Source organism: Amblyomma americanum, chromosome 9, assembly GCF_052857255.1.
Source record: "Amblyomma americanum isolate KBUSLIRL-KWMA chromosome 9, ASM5285725v1, whole genome shotgun sequence".
NCBI classification, from domain to species: domain Eukaryota; kingdom Metazoa; phylum Arthropoda; class Arachnida; order Ixodida; family Ixodidae; genus Amblyomma; species Amblyomma americanum.
This window is the reverse complement of record NC_135505.1, coordinates 142,943,894-142,963,421: the sequence shown is the minus strand read 5'-3', so window position 1 is coordinate 142,963,421 and position 19,528 is coordinate 142,943,894. Positions and strand designations below refer to the sequence as shown.

At 48.8% G+C, this 19,528-nt stretch overlaps 1 protein-coding gene across 7 annotated transcripts in view; it reads left to right on the top strand.

The window, feature by feature from the left end:
• The window catches only part of Pld (Phospholipase D), a 101,530-nt gene that overhangs the window by 29,774 nt on the left and 52,228 nt on the right, over window positions 1-19,528 (top strand). For 2 of the 7 annotated variants that reach the window (XM_077637845.1, XM_077637842.1), the window contains exon 2: window positions 42-438. The exons of 3 other annotated variants lie outside the window; for them this stretch is intronic. In XM_077637845.1, coding sequence (XP_077493971.1) covers window positions 434-438 — 5 coding nt within the window. In that variant the 5' untranslated portion in view covers window positions 42-433. Of the gene's footprint in view, window positions 439-3,574; window positions 3,713-19,528 lie in introns of those variants that run through there. 2 more of the 7 variants (XM_077637846.1, XM_077637844.1) reach the window with 2 other exon arrangements.

The following is a 19,528-nucleotide window of genomic DNA, read 5'->3' as shown; positions in this document are numbered from 1 at the left end:
TATTCGTCTACTACCCAAGGGGGTTTCGTCTGCTACCCAAGGGGGATTCGTCTGCTTCAAAAGAGTGACTCGTCTGTTTCGCAAGTCTCGCCTGCTACACAAAAGTGGTTCATCTTCATCATCATCACAAGAGTAATTCATTACGTTGCCAAGAGTAGTTCATCAGCTTGCCGAGAGTGGTTCATCACGTGCACAAGAGGGTTTCATCTCCACAAGAGTGAATCGTTTTTTCCAGGAGTGATTTGTTTTCTTCCCAACAGTTTTTCCTTTCGCGAGAGTGTTTCGTCTGCTTCGCAGAAGTGATTCTTTTCTTTACGTCTGATTCGTCTGCTTCACACAAGTGATTCTGCATCCTCCGGCTGCTTCGTCTGCTTCACTTAACCGGTTCGTCTGGTCGGGACCGCGGGCTAGGATTTATCTTCTCATCTTAATCATGGGGTGAGTTTGATCTTGTTTTTAGACTTGGGGCATTTCTTGTCGTCATGACGCAATTGTCATTATTTTAGCCTGCGTAACTTAAGTGACCCTAGGGAGGACTAGCGGCCGCATCGACGCATATTTCCACTGCTGCGTAACCTGCCTCGGTGGCTGAGTGGTTGGCATGCTCAAGTGCTCAGCTAAGGCGCCCGTACGCTGTGCGATGTCAGCGCACTTTAAGGGGGGAAGTGGTGACCAGATCGTGAAAATTGCGACAAAAAAGTCGATTTTCAAAATTACATTTTTTCGGAATCAACAGCACTCTTTCTGTGTTTTACTGAAATATTTCACCGAAAAACAGTCTAAGTGCTCCAAATAAATATATGCGTCGGCATCTACACACAGATTTGTTTAGAACTTTCAGGCTTGTTTTCTCGAAAGTTTGCTTTGAGTTTATCACAGTGTTCGTGGAAAACAGCACAGCAATGGGTGCGTGGATTTTTATCCGGTTTCTTTTTGTAATTATTGAAATGTGGTTTGCTTCGAGACAGTCTCAGATTTACCGTTTTAGGCCCACATGCTTTATTACACAGTAATTAGAACATGGTACATTCTAAACATAAAGAGAACGTGCACGCTGTCTCCTTTAGAGAAATTGTAAAAAAAGACTAGGAGAGTCTTGATTCACACCACACTTCATAGAGAATATTAAAAGCACCTACAGACCCGTAGCCCGTTTTGTTGTCATGCTAGGCTTTCCACGAGCAGGCAACATGTGAACAACATATAAACAATGATAAAACAAAACCTACTGAAGATATAATTGTGAAACTTTATATCTGACTGTTTGCTGCTATTTGAAGCCAGTCTATCAATTTTCATCGCTCTAAGTCGAAAAACAGAAAACTTCAACCTCGATCACCCGCCGCGGTGACTCGGTGGTTAGAGCGCTCGGCTACTGATCCGGAGTTCTCGGGTTCGATCCCGTCTGCGGTGACTGCGTTTCGATGGAGGCGAAACGCAAAGGTGCCCTGTGCTGTGCGATGTCAGTGCACGTTAAAGATCCCCAGGTGGTCTAAATTATTCCGGAGCCCTCCACTATACGACACCTCTTTCTTCCTTTCTTCTTTCACTCCCTCCTTTTTTATACCTTCCATTAAGACGCGGTTCAAGTGTCCGCCGATATGTGAGACAGATACTGCGACATTTCCTTTCCCCAAAAACTAAAACCAATTTTACTGCGTCATTTCCTTTCCAGACGCAGCAGGGAGCCGACTTAGTGTGCAACCGCAGCTTGAGGATCCTGTTTTCTTCTTAATCGAAGTATGACGGCGGCGTTCTTGTGAGGTTGTTCAAAATCCCTGTACTTGTCTTCTGAAACAATGGGTTTTTATTTCATTTTCGGCGAATTAATCAAAATACGTGCATAGTCCGCCTCGGCAGAGTGTTTCGAGCACGCTTCGCGGCTGTCGCCGCAGAAAGACGAGGAAACGATCGCCTTGCAGTGGCAGCTGCGACAGCGGCGGTTGTATTTCCAGAAACTTCCGAGAGGCTGTGACGAAACCTAGCTGCGACGAAACGCTGCTATATCCTTCTTGATTTCTTTTTTGTTTTTCCACGCTTCAAATGCCAGCCACGACTGGGGGTTACCGCCAGGCTTTCTTTTACTTGGTTTAGTTTTTTCCTCAACAATAATGTCGCCAGGGAACTATACCATGTGTGAGGTCGTACCCCACGCGATGGCTCAGTGGTCAGTGCGCTCGTCTATTCAGCCGGAGTTCGAAGCCGGGTTCGAACCCGACCGCGGCGGCCGCATTTCGATGCAGGCGAAACGCAAAAGGCGCCCGTGTGCTGCGCGACGTCAGTGCACGTTAAATATAATTAATAATAATTGGTTTTTGGGGAAAGGAAATGGTGCAGTATCTGTCTCATATATCGTTGGACACCTGAACCGCGCCGTAAGGGACGGGAAAAGGGAGGGAGTGAAAGAGGAAATGAAGAGGAGGTGCCGTAGTGGAGGGCTCCGGAATAATTTCGACCACCTGGGGATCTTTAACGTGCACTGACATCGCACAGCACACGGGTGCCTTAGCGTTTTTCCTCCATAAAAACGCAGCCGCCGCGGTCGGGTTCGAACCCAGGTGGTCGAAATAATTCCGGAGCCCTCCACTACGACACCTCTTTCTTCCTTTCTTCTTTCACTCCATCCTTTATTCCTTTCCTTGCGGTGCGGTTCAAGTGTCCGCCGATATGTGAGACACTACTGCGCCATTTTCTTTCCGCAACAACCAATTTACAATATATATTTACATTGGAGGCTGTGACGATATATAGCGCAGTTTAAAATACCGCAATGTTCTGAATCATTCATTTCAACACCATACTCATGCATTCAGGTATACTGTACGTTGGAGCAGCGCATGTTTTGTGTCGATTTTTTTTTTCTCTTCTCAACAATGGAGCCAAACTATCTTCATTGAGCTTCGCGTTAAAGTTTAGTTACTTATGTCGCAATATAAACAATGATATCATAATCGATAGTCCCCGCATATCACTACTGGCGCTTTGACAGGCCTCTCAGGCTCCGCGCTGATTTGTCAGCGTCGGGAGTTCCTCAGATCGAAGAATTGCTGATTTGCCTCTGGATTTCCGCTGTCTTATTGTGCGTCTGCGCCTTTAGTGCCGTATGTACACACGAGACGTCTTGCGGTTTGCCATTGTGCTGAAGTGAGCTTTCGTCCATTCTCTGAGGCTGGGCTGAATGCTCCTGATCGCAGTAGGGGGAATGCTAAATGCTCAAAGCTGGAGGCTGAGCGTTGAACAGAATGAAGGCTGAACGCTCTGAGCTAAACGTCTCCGAACGTTTAGGGCTGAACGATTCCCGAATTGTGGTAGCTTTGCTGTAAATTACCTGCTGACAGATGACGCAGAGACTGAATTCGAAGGGGAGGTTTTGCGCCTGACTACCTTTATTGCCTACCTCCGTATGTCACACTTCAGCGTCACTGTCAGAGCATACGTTTATCTTTATGCAGTCTCCTGGACGACCCGTTATCTGCTTCTCTTGCCCCCTCTTCCCTTTTTTCGTTCCGCGTGTAGCGGTGAGTGGCCCTTTCTTATCTGCTGCATGCGGCTTTGTCTTCTCCACTTTGGCATTGCGGTTAGTGGACGTTCGAGTGTTTGTGGCGACGAGTCATCTGTGTTCTGTCTGGTGTTGTGTACTGGGGCATTCCGTTTTGCGCTGTTGAGCCAACGAGGGTCAACCGCTGCGCTTCGACAGTTACTCAGATAACCGGTAAGCGCTTCAAGTGATGTCTTTGGATAGTTAATGGCGAAAATGACTTCTGCTGGTTTTGATTTGCGCGTTATGCGAACTGGCTCTCAGTGTATATATATATATATATATATATATATATATATATATATATATATATATATATATATATATATATATATATATATATATATATATACATCCTGTGATCCTGTGTGCCTTATTTCTCGAAAACTACCCAGTGTTTCGGGAGCTGTGCAGCTGGCGTCACCTAAACCACAGGCCAAAATCTTCATGCTCCTCGCACATGAAGAAGGGCCTCTAATTGGGTCGAGCCTTGACCTTGACCTCGATTTGGCCGTCGGGATTCGCTGTGGAAAATGTTTTAATTCCGACCAATCATGGCATCCTCATCGTGAAATCGGCACGTGCATTGGTAACGCCAGCTGTACAGCCGCCGTAGCCGTACATGGTTTTCCTCTTCTTGCTTTAGTACTTCACTGCGTTAGTCATTCGGGCTTTTCAGATGTCAGGGATGGAAAACGATGGCATTTTTTGCTGCTGCTTCCGGTGCAAAGCACACGCTGTGGTGATGTAATCACCAGGATTCTGCTTCGCTTTTATTTGTTTTTATTTAATGGATTTTATACCCCCGCTCGAAAAGGTGTGTTGTTGAGTCGTCTTTCCTTGCCCGTCGTCAATTCTTTGCCGTGTGTCCTTGTCTTCCTGGACGTTATACACGCTTTGCATACGTGACGACGTAGGCGTTCGTTTAGCCTCGCCACGCGCATACCTTCCCGCCTTTCTGTCATCGCCCCGTTTACATTGGGACGACTGTCGGACTTAGCACAGCTGCGTGCGGTCACCTTTGTATTTCTGCTGGAGCTGCCGATTTGTTGGCATTGTTGGGCAGATAAAAAAGCGTGGAGGCTTCATGCGCGTCGGTTGTGTCAGGGTGTCGACCTTTGCGTTGCTACCTCATGTGTGAGGACAGCTTGGAGACTATAAATATTCCTGCGGAGATTACAAGTTTTTTATTTTGTTTTGCCAACTGTGCCACGCGGATTGGCGTCACCTTATCACCAGGCGGGAATAGCTCGTGCATCTTTCTCGTGTTTTGCGGCCCCCCCTGTCCTGTGCCCAGTCTGTTCACAAACGTGCACTGGAGACAAAACTGACTTTGGCTTAGATTGATCGATTATCGCTTTCTGTCTTTCCTGAAAACTAAACTTTATTTTATAAGCTAAAAAAAAAAGAGGCCTATAGAAACGAAATGCAGTTATCGCCGCCACCGGCTGTTGTCACAAGCGAGCTTCGATGACGTCAGTACTTGTTTTCGATGCGCATATATTAGATCGCCCGGTTTTTTTCCGGCAGTCACGGAGTCCACGATTATCTCGATGCTATGATCAAGTGTCCAAGTGGGAATCATGAGGCGGCAAAAAAGGCGTTTCGTTTGCAACTCCGATTATTTCAGCGATAGATGCAAATTTTTATGCCCAATTAACGTCAACACAGGCACACACAGCCGAAGAATTGAATTCTCACAAGAAAAAAAAATGAGTTAAAGATACTTCATACTGTTCCTTTTAATACAGTGCCCGCCGCGGTGGCTGAGTGGTTTCGTCGTTCGGTTGCTGATTCCAAGGTCGCGGGTTTGAATCCCGGCCTCGCCGTTCGTATTTTTGATGGAGGCGAATGACAACAACGCCAGTGTGCTGTGCGATGTCGGCGCAGGTCAAAAAATATTCGTGGTCTGAATTAATCCGGAGCCCTCCACTACGGCGTCCCCTTATAGTAAACGTGTCACTTCGGGATTTAAGAGCTTCAATTCAGATTTTCTTTTTGTAATGTGGAGCTTAGCAGGTTAAGAGGGCGCACCAGGTTTTCGCTCACTCAGGGAAGCATTTTCTTGTACATTCTGACCGGGCGCCCCTTTCCAAACGGAAGAGGGTTTTGTAAGATCTAAATATTTTCGAAGCGCTGCAATGGTCACAGCAGTACATACATGAGGACTCTGAGCTTTCTTCTACGTAAGGAGTGATCCCTCCCCCAAAAGAAAGAAACAAGTTAGCTTACCTACCGAGCGAATACTATTGCTCTTTACTTGTTTCCCTGGATCGTTCATGATGGAATCGATCGGACAGAAAAGTCATCAGTACCACTTCAATCTGTAACATGTTGTCCTCAACCTTTAGATAAGGCCTGTTTCAACTCAGGTGTAGTATTGTTTTGTCGAACTTACTCTTTTGGTTTCGGTATTTGTTATGTATGAGACATTGTTTTATTTTCTTCCTTTGTCCCCGCTGGTATCAGATCGGAGTGACTACGGGTAGAGGAGTGTATAATGGCTGACTGTTACTAGCCCGAAAATTTGGCATGGGAGCGCTGTGCAAAGAAGTCACCCGGTAGAAACAAGTTACATGAGGTGGGAATTAGCACTGCGAAAATTTGGCGGTATTTCTAGACTTGTTTTGTTTTCATATATACACTGGCACGTATAGAGAGAACGCATCGAAGAGCACTGCCAAATGCTTTTTCTTTACCTTTTTTTTCCTGTTCTTATTTTAGGAAGCCAGTGACTTTGTTTCTTCTTGGTTAATGAAAGCAGGCATTCGTGCGTCTTTTTTCCCATTACACACAACGCAGGCTTCGCGAAAGTTGCAATAAATAACATGCCCGCTGAGTATACAAAGAGAAGCCGCACACTAAAGTCGCATGTTTTTTCTGAAGCATACGTCGACAGCATATAAACATTTACAAGTGTTCGTCCTTATCTATAGACCGCATGCTTGTCTAGGAAATGAACACCCGGCGTCGAAAGTTTGCGGGCCATACGTGTCGCTGAAAAGCGATGCATTTCCGATGCGTTAGGGCAGACTTCCTGAAAATGACAAGAGCTGTGCAGAGTTGGCTGCCGTTTTTTTTTTTTTTTTCAGGTTACATCCGGTGGCTTCCAATAATTGGTTTTGGTTTTGGAGGGAAAGGAAATGGCGCAGTATCTGTCTCATATATCGTTGGACACCTGAACCGCGCCGTAAGGGAAGGGTAAAGGAGGGAGTGAAAGAAGAAAGGAAGAGAGAGGTGCCGTAGTGGAGGGCTCCGCAATAATTTCGACCACCTGGGGATCTTTAACGTGCACTGACATCGCACAGCACACGGGCGCCTTAGCGTTTTTCCTCCATAAAAACGCAGCCGCCGCGGTCGGGTTCGAACACGGAACCTCCGGATCAGTACGGTGGCTTCCAGAAAATCTGCGTTTTTCGCAACTCGCGTATTTATTGTTCACAAATTACTGAGAAGACACCCGCTTCGTCTATACACATATGCACGTGTATGTGTGTGCGCATGCGCGTGCTTGCTGGCTTGAAATTGCCCTTTTGTTTAAGGCATTGTGCCATGACTCTTTTATTGTTTGCTGCATACAGTTTAGATTAGTTTTGTTTATGGGGCTTTAACGTCTCAATGCGACTCAGGCTATGAGGTACGCCGTAGTGAAGGGCTCCGGAAATTTCGACAACCAGGGGTTCCTCAGCGTGCACTGACATCGCACAGCACACAGGCCTCTAGAATTTCGCCTCGATCGAAATTCGACAGCCGCGGCCGGGATCGAACCCGCACCTTTTACAGGTCTTTCAGGACCATACATATAGGCACTGAGCCACCGCGGCGGTTGGCTTATGACCTTTTTCGGTTTCGGCGCTCTCACTGCTCTTTATGAAGACTGTACGATATTTAATTTAAGCTAGAAAATGATATGTTCATGAACATATCATTAACCAATTATTATTATTTTAATAATAATAATTGTTTTAGGGGAAAGAAAATGGCGCAGTATCTGTCTCATATATCGTTGGACACCTGAACCGCGCCTTAAGAGAAGGGATAAAGGAGGGAGTGAAAGAAGAAAGGAAGAAAGAGGTGCCGTAGTGGAGGGCTCCGGAATAATTTCGACCACCTGGGGATCTTTAACGTGCACTGGCATCGCACAGCACACGGGTGCCTCAGCGTTTTTCCTCCATAAAAACGCAGCCGCCGCGGTCGGGTTCGAACCCGTGAACTGCGGAGGCCCATGTACAGTGCGATGTCAGTGCACGTTAGAGAACCCGAGATGGTTGAAATTTCCGGAGACCTTCACTACAGTGTCCCTTATAGCCTGAGTCGCTTTGGGACGTTAAACCCCCATAAACTAAACTAATTACGACAATGTCTGCCAGTCTCTCACGATATCCGTTTCGATGTTTATGGTGTGACAGTGTTATCCGGGGAGGGTATTTTGTGAGCCGCGTTGTTTCATGGGCAGAAAAAGGTATTGTTTCGAAGCCATTGACCGGCTTGGAAGATAAGGACTGTGTCGCCGTGCATGCCGATATGCACTGCGACAGGAAATGGTGGGGAGGGGGAGTCAAGTGACAGCTGTAGGCCGAAAAGATCAGTCAGCTTGAGTATCGCGCTGTGAAATCGGGGCTATTTTCGGTTACTCCGCAGGAGGGACAGCTGTAGTTTGATTAGCCCCGCTGTGAGCGTTATTACAGGCAGGTGCGTTCCAAATTTTCCTCATCACAGAAGCGGGAGAGAGTGCGCTCGTCCGAGGCGGAGTAAAGCGGTAACCGCATGAGGCGATATACCTTCGCGATACGTCGCGCGATGACGCCGGCGTCGCCCATCGCTGTCGTTTGCGCAAACCGCACGAAGCGACGGGACTCGGCGTCGGAGCGGCGCGTTTTCAGTGTTGCTCGATTGCGGCCGCTTCAGCGTTCAGTCATATTGCGTCAATTAACGCGTATAACAACGCTCTTAAGGCTTCATACAAGATAAAACACAATAAAACATTGAAAAATATACATAGATAATTTTATTTTTAGTCTAGACAAAGTCACGTGACGCAGAAAACTGCGCCCGAGGGACGCTGCGATGAGGCGCCAGGAGACATTCCTGCGCTTTCGCGACTTATAGTGCGTGTAGGACATACCCACAACACCCTTTACTTTTGAACTTCATTAGTAAGCATAGCTGCCATGGTGAGGGGTGCGTCGGTTGTTGCTCCGCGCGGAAAGTCCGCTGAAAAAAAAAAAAAAAGATCGACTTTCGCGCACAAGACGGATCGGAAGTTTCTCACCCGCAAGGCCTACCGTCATTGGCTAGTCTCGCACGGCACTTCCGGGCGATGGGCGAAATTTCTTGCAAACCCAGAACCTGGGCGACGCGATGAGCGACAGTGCTTCGGCGGCCCTCAGCCCATCTCGCGATGCCATCGCGCGGCGTGTCGCCGCGAATTTTCGCTTCATGCGGTTACTGCTTAATTGGTTGCCCAGTGGAGTTGAGCCACGTTGTCTGAGTCGTCAGTGAAGCCTGATCCTTGTTCACGAAAAGGGCTCCCTGGCATTTTTTTAGCGCAGCTCATGTGTTATTTGTATTCTTTGAATGCACAGTAATAATTATGAACAACATCGGCGCGGTCTCGACGAAACCTTTGCGGTGCTTGCAGAAAAAAAAAATCTGCGCTTGGGGCGGCATGGTGTGCGCTATGTGCAGACAGGATGTAGCTTAACAGGCATGTCTTTTTAACTCACCTCAAGTGAAGTGAATTGCATTTGATTCAAATCAAACTATTTGCATTTAAAATCTAGCAGTTCAGTCTCCGCGCGCTAAAAGGTATACATAAAATTCCCGACAGTGAAGATTGCTTCATCGCAGTGTTAAAAGCGTTTAATTAATCTTATACGAACTCTTTATATGTATAGCGCTTCTGACCAGGAATTGTTAGTGGTTTTGGAGGAAATGAAATGACGCAGCAATTTCATCAGTTCTTGATGGACTCCTAAACCACGCCGTGCGGGAACTGAGGAAGTTGAGAGTGAAAGAAGAGAGAGAGAGGCACCGTAGTGGAGGGCTCCGGAATAATTTCAACCACGCGGGAATCTAACTTGCACATCACAGGATGTGCAAGTTAGATTCCCGCGTTGTTGAAATTATTCCGGAGCCCTCCACCACGGTGTGCAAGTTAGATTCCCGCGTGGTTGAAATTATTCCGGAGCCCTCCACTACGGTGCCTCTCTCTCTAACTTGCACATCACAGGAGCCCCGCCGCGGTGGCTCAGTGGTTAGGGCGCTCGACTACTGATCCGGAGTTCTCGGGTTCGAACCCGACCGCGGCGGCTGCGTTTTTATGGAGGGAAAACGCTAAGGCATCCGTGTGCTGTGCGATGTCAGTGCACGTTAAAGATCCCCAGGGGGTCGAAATTATTCCGGAGCCCTCCACTACGGCACCTATTCTTCCTTTCTTCTGTCACTCCCTTCTTTATCCCTTCCATTACGGCGCGGTTCAGGTGTCCAACGATGTATGAGACAGATACTGCGCCATTTCCTTTCCCCCCCCCCAAAAAAAACCAAAAAAAAACAGCACTGGGGCTCCTTTTGCATTTCGACCGAGTCCATCGAAGCACGGCCGCCGCCGCGCTCTGGTTCGATCCTGGAATACGACGGCAGGCGAATGATGTGGATGAGTGCGCATTCCGTGTCAACAGCTGCGAGCAGATGCCTAAGTGCGCCGATCGTAGCTCCTGGGTCTAGTTCATCTCCAGTTTTGCTCTCCGGCTATTGTATGCCATATCGCTATCAGAACGACGGCTGCATCACTAGGGTTTTCCGAATGTCGCTGACGTCATTTGCAGAAAACACTGCGAGGTTGTAACATCACGTGACCAACTTAAGCCTTACGCCAGTGGATTTTTATCCGTCATGTAAAACATCATAATATGATGTGACCAAATCTTGATCGATGTGCTTTCTCGAAATTCATGCAGTAATTTGTACTAATTTTTCTTAGCCTGGGGACCTCCTGTCCAGCTCGCGCAACTAGACCGCCTGAGAAAGCGGGGAGTGAGTGAGTGAGTGAGTGAGTGAGTGAGTGAGTGAGTGAGTGAGTGAGTGAGTGAGTGAGTGAGTGAGTGAGTGAGTGAGTGAGTGAGTGAGTGAGTGAGTGAGTGAGTGAGTGAGTGAGTGAGTGAGTGAGTGAGTGAGTGAGTGAGTGAGTGAGTGAGTGAGTGAGTGAGTGAGTGAGTGAACGTTTATTGAAGAGGATGGTGGCCGGGCCCATGTGGCCAGGCCCTCAGTCCGGGGCTCCGGAGGCTTCTGCCTACCATTTGGCGATGAGGAGAGCTGCCTGGTCGTCGAGGCCCGCGCTGTTCAGCTTCACCTCCCACAATGCCAGGGCCGCATTACGCGGCTTTAGACGGTGGGGCTTTTGTGAGCATGTCCATGTGGTATGTGTTAGGGTGAACATTTGTATTCGTAAAGTGTTGGGTGTAGGCGATGTAAATGGTGTAGGTTGTAATACGTATTTGTTTAAAGACGCCGTAGGAGGCAGGAGTATTCAGAGGAGAGTGATGAGGGAGAGGCTAGAGGCGTCTATTAAGGCGTTGGGCTTTGAGCCGGGTGGCGAAGCACTCCGAAAGTTGGCGCAACATTTGGTGCAAAGTAGACGACGCGAAGCAGACGAGGTATGCAAGACTACAATTTGGCACAAACTGTGAGAGTCTTGTTTTGTGTTTAGTCTGTTTCACAATGTCTTCTGTAGAAGAGATAGCCGAACGTTGCCTCAGAAGTGGATTACGATAAACGAGGTTCATTGGCTGAGCCAAGACAGGTGTCGCTGCTGAGATTAAAATTCAGCAACTGTGCTGTCACAAGCGTACACGTACCTCCCTTCCTCTGTCGCCGCCTGAAATGTCTCGACAGTCGTGTGACAGGGAAATGTCAGCGACCGTACACTGATTCCCCGACGCAAAGGTGACTGACCGGGAGTGATTCCTACTTCGCTGTGAAAATCTTTAATAACGGTTTGATGATTTCAGGTCCCATGAGCCTTGTTAGTTTTTAATCAGAAATCTTCCCTCGACGAAAAGTATATATCCGTGAGTCATGATTAATTTTTGGTAGGTCCTGAATACACTTCAGCCGTTTTACAGCGCGAGCTGTAAAGGGCGCGTTTACCGATTTAGCGGCGTTGGCGTCGTAACACCACGCAACACTGATTGGTGAGCATTGAAATGGCGTCACACATGACGTCAATGCAACGCGCCGCGCTGAGTAGTCCGAACACAGTGAAATCACGAGTGGCAGAATGGTGACGTCGTGCGCATCGTAACAGAGGAGGCAAATAATAATGAATAAGTAGCATCAGCTTCACCAGCCAAAAGCTGCTTCTTTTTTAAATGTCAAGTTAGTGGCAACGTCCCATGAGCTTTTTATTCCAGGTGTACACGAGAGAGAGAGAGAAAAAAACTATTTGTTCAATCAAATTCTAGGAGGTTTTAACCTCCAAGGCTAGGGGTCAGCCAGGGTTCCTTTTGACCTGGCGGCTGCCTGGACTTGATTGATGGCTTCTTTTTGCTTATTTGGGTCCGAGCCGAGCATCAGAGCCTCCCATGTTTCTTTGTTTCTAATTATTCCTTAATTGTTTTCTTAGTATGTGTACCCGCCGCGGTGGCTCAGCGGTTAGGGCGCTCGACTACTGATCCGGAGTTCCCGAGTTCGAAACCGACCGCGGCGGCTGCGTTCTTTATGGAGGAAGAACGCTAAGGCGCCCGTGTGCTGTGCGATTTCAGTGCATGTTAAAGATCCCCAGGTGGTCGAAATTATTCCGGAGCCCTCCACTACGCAGCACCTCCTTCTTCCTTTCTTCTTTCACTCCCTCCTTTATCCCTTTCCTTACGGCGCGGTTCAGGTGTCCAACGATATTTGAGACAGATACTGCGCCATTTCCTTTCCCCAAAAACCAATTATTATTATTATTTCTTAGTGTGTACAGTCTTTGTCAAAAGTATACACCACAATGGGTCTGCTTCTGAGCCCTGCAGTGCGGCTCCTCTTGCATACTCAGGGACACTAATCTCACGAAGGCGGTAGGAACTTAAGTCCTCAACCGTCCAAAGCTTAGGACTGTCATAAGTGCTAAAGAGCACTGCTGCACGGCTTGGAAGCAAACCCCTTGGGCTGGTTATATTTCTGACAAAGACTGTACGTGTCCATATCATGTGGGTCATGTTTGCGTGTCTCTTGCAAAGTTTGCATTTACCGTCATAATGCCCCTGGCACCATTTGCTTGAAAGAAAAAAAGAATGACGGGAAGGTCAGGCATCTGATGCGAAAATTGTGCAAAAGCATTTTGATACACCCTCGATGATTAGTTCCGATGTTGTTACTGTCATGAATGTTTTTACTCTAAGATGGTTAAGCATCTTTTGAAAGCTTGAAACGTCTGGCTTGCGAAAGCTTCATGCACTTATGGGTGATGCGATGGAAGTTATCTGTATATCAGTGCCGACTTCTAGTGCTGTGGATAAACCGAAGAGACCCAGGTTCACGTAGGCTGAAATTCGCCACTTCGGTCTACGCCGATTAGTTGGAGCCCCGGATGTGGAGGTAGAAGCTGCGTGACGACAGCTGGTTCATTCTTTCTGTTGTGTCTGAAACTTGATTTGCACTTGTCAATACCTATAGCGCAATTCAAGAAGAAGAAATGGGCATGGGCAGGGCATGTAATGCGAAGGCAAGACAACTGATGGTCGTTAAGGGCACGGTGCTAGACGTACTTCAACACCGTGATTAAGGGTAATAGATTGCATTCCCAGAGAAGGAAAACGTAGCAGGGGACGTCAGTTAGTCATCTGGGTGGCTGAACTGAGGAAGCTTAAAGTATAAGGTGTCCGCAGCTGGCACATGAAAGTACTAATTAGGGAGACATGGTAGAGGCCTTCGCCCTGCACTGCTCCTAGTTAGGCTGTTGTTGATGAATTGTTGCCTTTAAAGACTCGTCTCATAAAAAAGTGCCTCTGGCTCATAGTTGTTGCTGACTGCGACGTATAAACGAGACAGCCTATTCACGGTGGAACGATTTCCGCCTTTTGAAACATCTGCCCTGTGAAAGCTAGCACAGACTTAAAGAGGCAAGTGGCCCTTTTTTAAAAATGGCAGAGACAGTAACTAGGCAGAAAGTTGAGCTAGTTAGTATACCTTCGCCTTCCAACGAAAACTATGAACTCACTGTGCGGGTTGCTTGTTGTTTTGTTTCTCCCTTTGTTTTGTTTTCGATTTACTTACGTCCTAGTTGTCAGAACGTCGTCAGGGTGACATTCGCTCGGCGGTCGTAACGAGCGTAAGTTAGTGCGGCATATACGTGCGAGGTATTTCACGCGATATTTGCGCTGTTTGTTCTTGTCTTCTTTGTTTTGTATGTTGAGTTTCTTAGATACCGTGTTTGCTTGCGTTCATGAACGGTCGTTTTTCTATTCGCGCTCTCGAGTTACGGAACCTAAAAATAAGCCCTCTTTCAACCCCCTCTTTCAAAAGTCCCTTCTTCATCCCTTACCCGACGGTGCAGTTGAAGTGTCCGCCGACAGTAACAAAGCTACTGCACCTTTCTCTCATCGGGACTTATTTTCTCTCGGCCAGTTTCCGCAGGTTAGCGTATGAAACTTATTGGTTACCAGGAAATGAAAAAAAACACGGTAATTGTCTCAGTTCCCGATGGGCACCTCAACCACGTCGTGAAGGAACGGAGGAAAGTGGGAATAAAAGAGAAAAGATCGCATTGAATCGCATTGAAGGGATCCGGAATAATTTCCACCACCCGGTGGTGTTTAACATTCAAGCGATCATCCATCCACCCGAGCAGTATTCAGAGTTGTTAACTTTGCATTTCGCTGGGCCTGTGTTAGTTCCAAAACATAGGTTCACTTTGTAAGAATACGACTCTTCTTGAGGTGAGGTGTAATAGTCGAAGATAACATGCATTCAAGCTCTGCGCCCATTCGCGATCACCGCATGTATATATTCCTTTCGGTTATTTTTTAGTCTGCAGGACAGTTCAACGAGGGCCTTTAATCTGGCAGTCTTGATGCCATAAATAATAATAATTGGTTTTTGGGGAAGGAAATTGCGCAGTATCCGTCTCATTTATCGTTGGACACCTGAACCGTGCTGTAAGGGGAGGGATAAAGGAAGGAATGAAAGAAGAAAGGAAGAAAGAGCTGCCGTAGTGGAGGGCTCCGGAATAATTTCGGCCACCTGGGGATCTTTAACGTGCACTGGCATCGCACAGCACACGGGCGCCTTAGTGTTTTTCCTCCATAAAAACGCAGCCACCGCGGTCGGGTTCGAACCCGGGAACTCCGGATCAGTAGTCGAGCGCCCTAACCACTGAGTCACCGCGGCGGGGACGTGGTTGGGGTGATGATTGTGTTGATGTAAAGCGCGGCGCCGCTTTTACCAAACTCGTGACTTGAAAGGCTCATGAAAGTTCTGAGAATCATGAGCTGTACCGCTGGAGGGTCGTGAGATGTATAATCTAAGCGTATACGTGACTCAGGGAGAAGGCACCCGGTGGCACTGAACTTCTTCGCACTTGTTTCTTTCACGTTTCTCTGCCATTTTATCTGTTTACTTGTAAGACGCTGTGTGGGGGAATTTTCCGTGAAGACAACGCGCATCATACGTCCGGCTCACGTTTCCGAGCCACACAGACCCTCGTTCCGGGATGAAAAGAGATGGAGCGCGCGCTGTTTCATCTGGCTGTAATAAAGGAACGGTGTTACGTCTCGCCTACAGCGCGCGGTATAGCCGGCGCGGATGCACCGGATGCCGCGGCTTCGTTCATCGCTGCCGCAACGCCTCCCGCCAAGCGCGTCCAGGCAGGTTTCAGTGCCACGTGTCGTCGTGCGTGCGTGTTTGTGTGTGTGCATGTTTTGCCCACGCTTGTCAAAGCGCGGCAGCCGGGGAGAGGAGCTCTCCAACTGGGAGGCGAGGAGGTCTGACCGGCGCCGGCCTGGCGGACGCGCCCGTCACGCCTGAACATGTTCAAGCGTCGCCGTATCGGATTACTCTTCCCAAGCCGTTCCCTCTTGCCCTCGACTCCGTGGGTATAAAGGGGGCTGCCCCGGACGCCAACGAGAGACTCCGATTTCTTCCTGCGAGTAACGTGGTCGCCCTGACCGGCTGCTCTTTTGAGATGCCAGAATAAACAAGTTGTTCTGTTGCCAGTCGACTCATCCTTTGCCGGGACCTTCGAATGTTTCCAGCTTTGCCCCAGGCCGCCAGGCCAACGCTACCCTTGGGGCTTGCAACCCAAATGCAACAACTGGTGGCAGCGGTGGGATCCCGACAACGGAGGCCAGCAGCGAAGATATGCGGTCAACTGTATGCTGAGCAGCACAACGACCATCCGGGAGCAGTGCAACGAGCCCTGTGTGATGACTGGTTGCCTGCAGCGGAACGACTGCGCTGAATTCTTGGCTGCGAGGTTCGGTGAGTGCGGGACTTTCTTCTTCTGAGTTTTGCCAGGCTTTTGTTAGTGTCAGAAACAGAGCTGGTAATTGGGTTGTCGTTGCTGCCGGGTTAGTTTGCGGCAAGACAATAGTAGGCAGTAGAGAAAGCAGCATTCGGAGCAGCCATGGATTTGAAGTCGTTGCGCAAACCGAAATTGCTGGAGCTTGCAAGAGAGTTGGGTCTGGATGTCTCAGACAAACTCAGAAAACCAGAACTGCTAAGGGCTATTCTTGAGTTGGAGGCTGAGGATGACGAGCTGTCGGAATGCCTTGAGACCATTGAGGAGAGGGAACAAAAAGAAAAAGAGAAAAACGAGCGCGAACGTAAAGAGCAAAAAGAGAAAGACGAGCGCGAACGGAAAGAACAAAAAGAGAAAGAGGAGCGCGAACGTAAAGAGCAAAAAGAGAAAGAAGAGCGCGACCACGCTTTAGAAATGAAGCGTCTCGAGGTAGAGATGGAACGCGCTCGTAATGGAAGTCAGGCACACGGTGCAGGAGAACGGGTATCGTTCAAAATGACTGACCTGATGCGGCCGTTTAAGCTTGGAGAGGACATTGGTTTGTTCCTGGTTAACTTTGAGCGAACGTGCGAGAAGCAGGGGTTCTCTCGGGAAACGTGGCCACAGCGCTTGCTCACTTTGTTACCCGGCGAGGCGGCCGACGTAGTCGCTCGCTTGAAGAGAGAGGAGGCAGAGGATTTCGACCAAGTGAAATCGAGTCTGCTAAAAAAGTACAGGCTGTCAGCGGAGGCGTTCCGTCGGAAGTTTCGGGAAAATGAAAAAGGCAGAAATGAGTCATATACAGAGTTTGCCTACAGGCTTATGTCAAACATGCAGGAGTGGCTCAAAGAAGAGAAAGCGTTTGGTGACCACGAGAAAATTCTGCAGTGTTTCGGGCTGGAACAGTTTTATAGTCGGTTACCTGAGAACGTGCGGTACTGGGTCTTGGATAGGCCAGACGTTAGTACAGTGGCTAAAGCCGCCGAGCTAGCCGAGGAGTTTGTGACGCGTCGGGCTCGCGGAGCTAAGGACGGTCAAAAGGGTGAATTTGGCTCCAAGTCTGAGAGGCCGAAGTTCACACCCATGAGAGCAAGGGGGGACACGCGTAGTGCGGATGCGAGTGAAAGCAGTCCGACCGAACGTAAGGAGACGGCGGCAGCCGAAGCCGAACGCAGAAAGCGGTTCGAGAGGAGGCAAGCGCGCGTGTGTTATACGTGCCAGAAGCCGGGTCACTTTTCGGCGCAGTGTCCAGAAACAAAAAGAGAAGTCGTGTGTTTGTCATTATGTAGCACTGACGAGAACATGAAGCTTCTCGAGCCTTACATGCGAGACTTCCTCGTGAACGGGAAAGAGTGCCGAGTGCTTCGTGATTCCGCAGCTACAATGGATGTAGTTCACTCCTCTTACGTAGAACCCGATATGTTCACGGGCGAGTGCGCATGGATCAAGCAAGCCGTGGAAGCTCACAGCGTGTGTCTGCCCGTAGCAAAAGTTCTTATTGAAGGACCTTTCGGAGCACTTGAGACGGAGGCCGTAGTGTCATCTATGCTGCCCCCCCAGTACCCGTACCTATTTTCGAACAGGTCCGATCACCTCCTGCGCGAGAAGGGGCTTTTGTTTGGTGAGGCTAGCGTTCAGGCCTTAACCAGATCGAGAGTTCGGGAGCTCGCTGCAAAGGCGGTAGTTGCGGGGCCGACGTTGTCGAACAATGAGAAAGGGTCGGAGGCGCAGCAAGCTGATATTCCGAGCACGTCAGAACTGGATAAAATTGAGCCTGTAGCGTTGAAGGCACCAGGTACTGGAGAGGAAAGGCCCGACAAGGGAAAGTTAGAAGAGCTTCCGGTCGAGCTTCCGGGACTAGGCTCAGTGACGAACAGGAAAGACACTGATCAGGTCATTAGTGACTTAATCATTAAAGCACCGCTGTCGCCTGAGCAGAAAACCGAACTACACCAACTCTTACAAGAGTTTCAAGGTCAGTTCTCTGAGAGGCCTGGTAGGACTTCTGTCCTTACTCATAATATAGAACTTACCTCCCCAGAGCCAGTACGATCCAAGGCGTACCGGGTGTCACCCCGCCAGCGCGATATTATGGAGGCTGAGGTAAAGAAAATGCTACAGCTCGGTGTTATTGAGGCGGGTGAGAGTGATTATACCTCCCCCTTGATTTTAGTTGAGGTACCGGGCAAGGAACCTCGTCCTTGCGTCGACTACCGCAGGCTTAATTCTATCACTAAGGATCAAATTTATCCGATCCCTAACATCGAGGAGCGCCTTGAGAAAGTTAGTAGCGCTCAGTTTATTTCCACCCTAGATCTTGTCAGGGGTTATTGGCAGGTTCCACTTACAGAGGAGGCTAGTAGGTATGCGGCGTTCATTTCACCAATGGGAACATTCCGTCCTAAAGTTTTGAGTTTTGGTTTGAAGAACGCGCCATACTGCTTTTCAAGCCTCATGGACAAAGTGTTGCGGGGACAGGAAGAATTTGCTTTACCGTATTTAGACGACGTAGCGATATTCTCCGCATCCTGGTCTGAGCATATGGCACACTTGCGGGCAGTGCTAACCCGCCTGCGCGAAGCGGGCTTGACAGTCAAGGCTCCCAAGTGCCAATTAGCACAGGCCGAGGTAGTCTACCTCGGTCACGTGATTGGACAGGGTCGTCGCCGCCCCTCTGAAATAAAGGTGGCCGCTGTGCGAGACTTCCCGCAACCGCGCACGAAGACCGATATTCGGTCGTTCTTGGGTGTCGCCGGCTACTATCAGAGGTACATCCCCAGGTACTCCGATATCGCGGCTCCCCTGACGGATGCTCTAAGAAAAACAGAGCCCCAAACAGTCGTCTGGAGCGAGACAAAGGAAAGAGCTTTTAGCGCCCTAAAGAGCGCCCTAACAAGCCAGCCTGTGCTACGATCGCCAGACTATACCAAAGGGTTCGTTGTTCAGTGCGATGCTAGTGAGCGAGGCATGGGCGTTGTACTGTGCCAAAGGGACAATGGAGAAGTGGAACACCCCGTCCTGTATGCTAGTCGTAAGCTGACCTGTCGTGAGCAGGCGTACAGCGCCACCGAGAAAGAGTGTGCGTGTCTCGTGTGGGCCGTTCAGAAATTGTCATGCTACCTAGCCGGCTCGAGGTTTATCATTGAGACGGATCACTGCCCTCTCCAATGGCTGCAGAACATCTCTCCCAAAAATGGCCGCCTCCTGCGCTGGAGCCTCGCTTTGCAACAATATTCCTTTGAGGTGCGTTACAAAAAGGGGAGTCTCAACGGTAACGCCGATGGCTTAAGTCGAAGCCCCTAACGTAGGAATCCGCCTCAAAGTTGTTGGTTACTGATGTTTTCTTCCTGAGGCAGGATTTTTAACATATTGCTTTTGTTTAGTGTTTCAAAGTGATTATGTGCTTTCTAGTGCAATTTTCCAATTTGTGGACGCGTTCTGAGTGCTGCTTGACTACTGTAAGGAACTAGGCAGTAGTATAAAAGGGGAAAGAGCCTGGCAGAGCTTAGTGA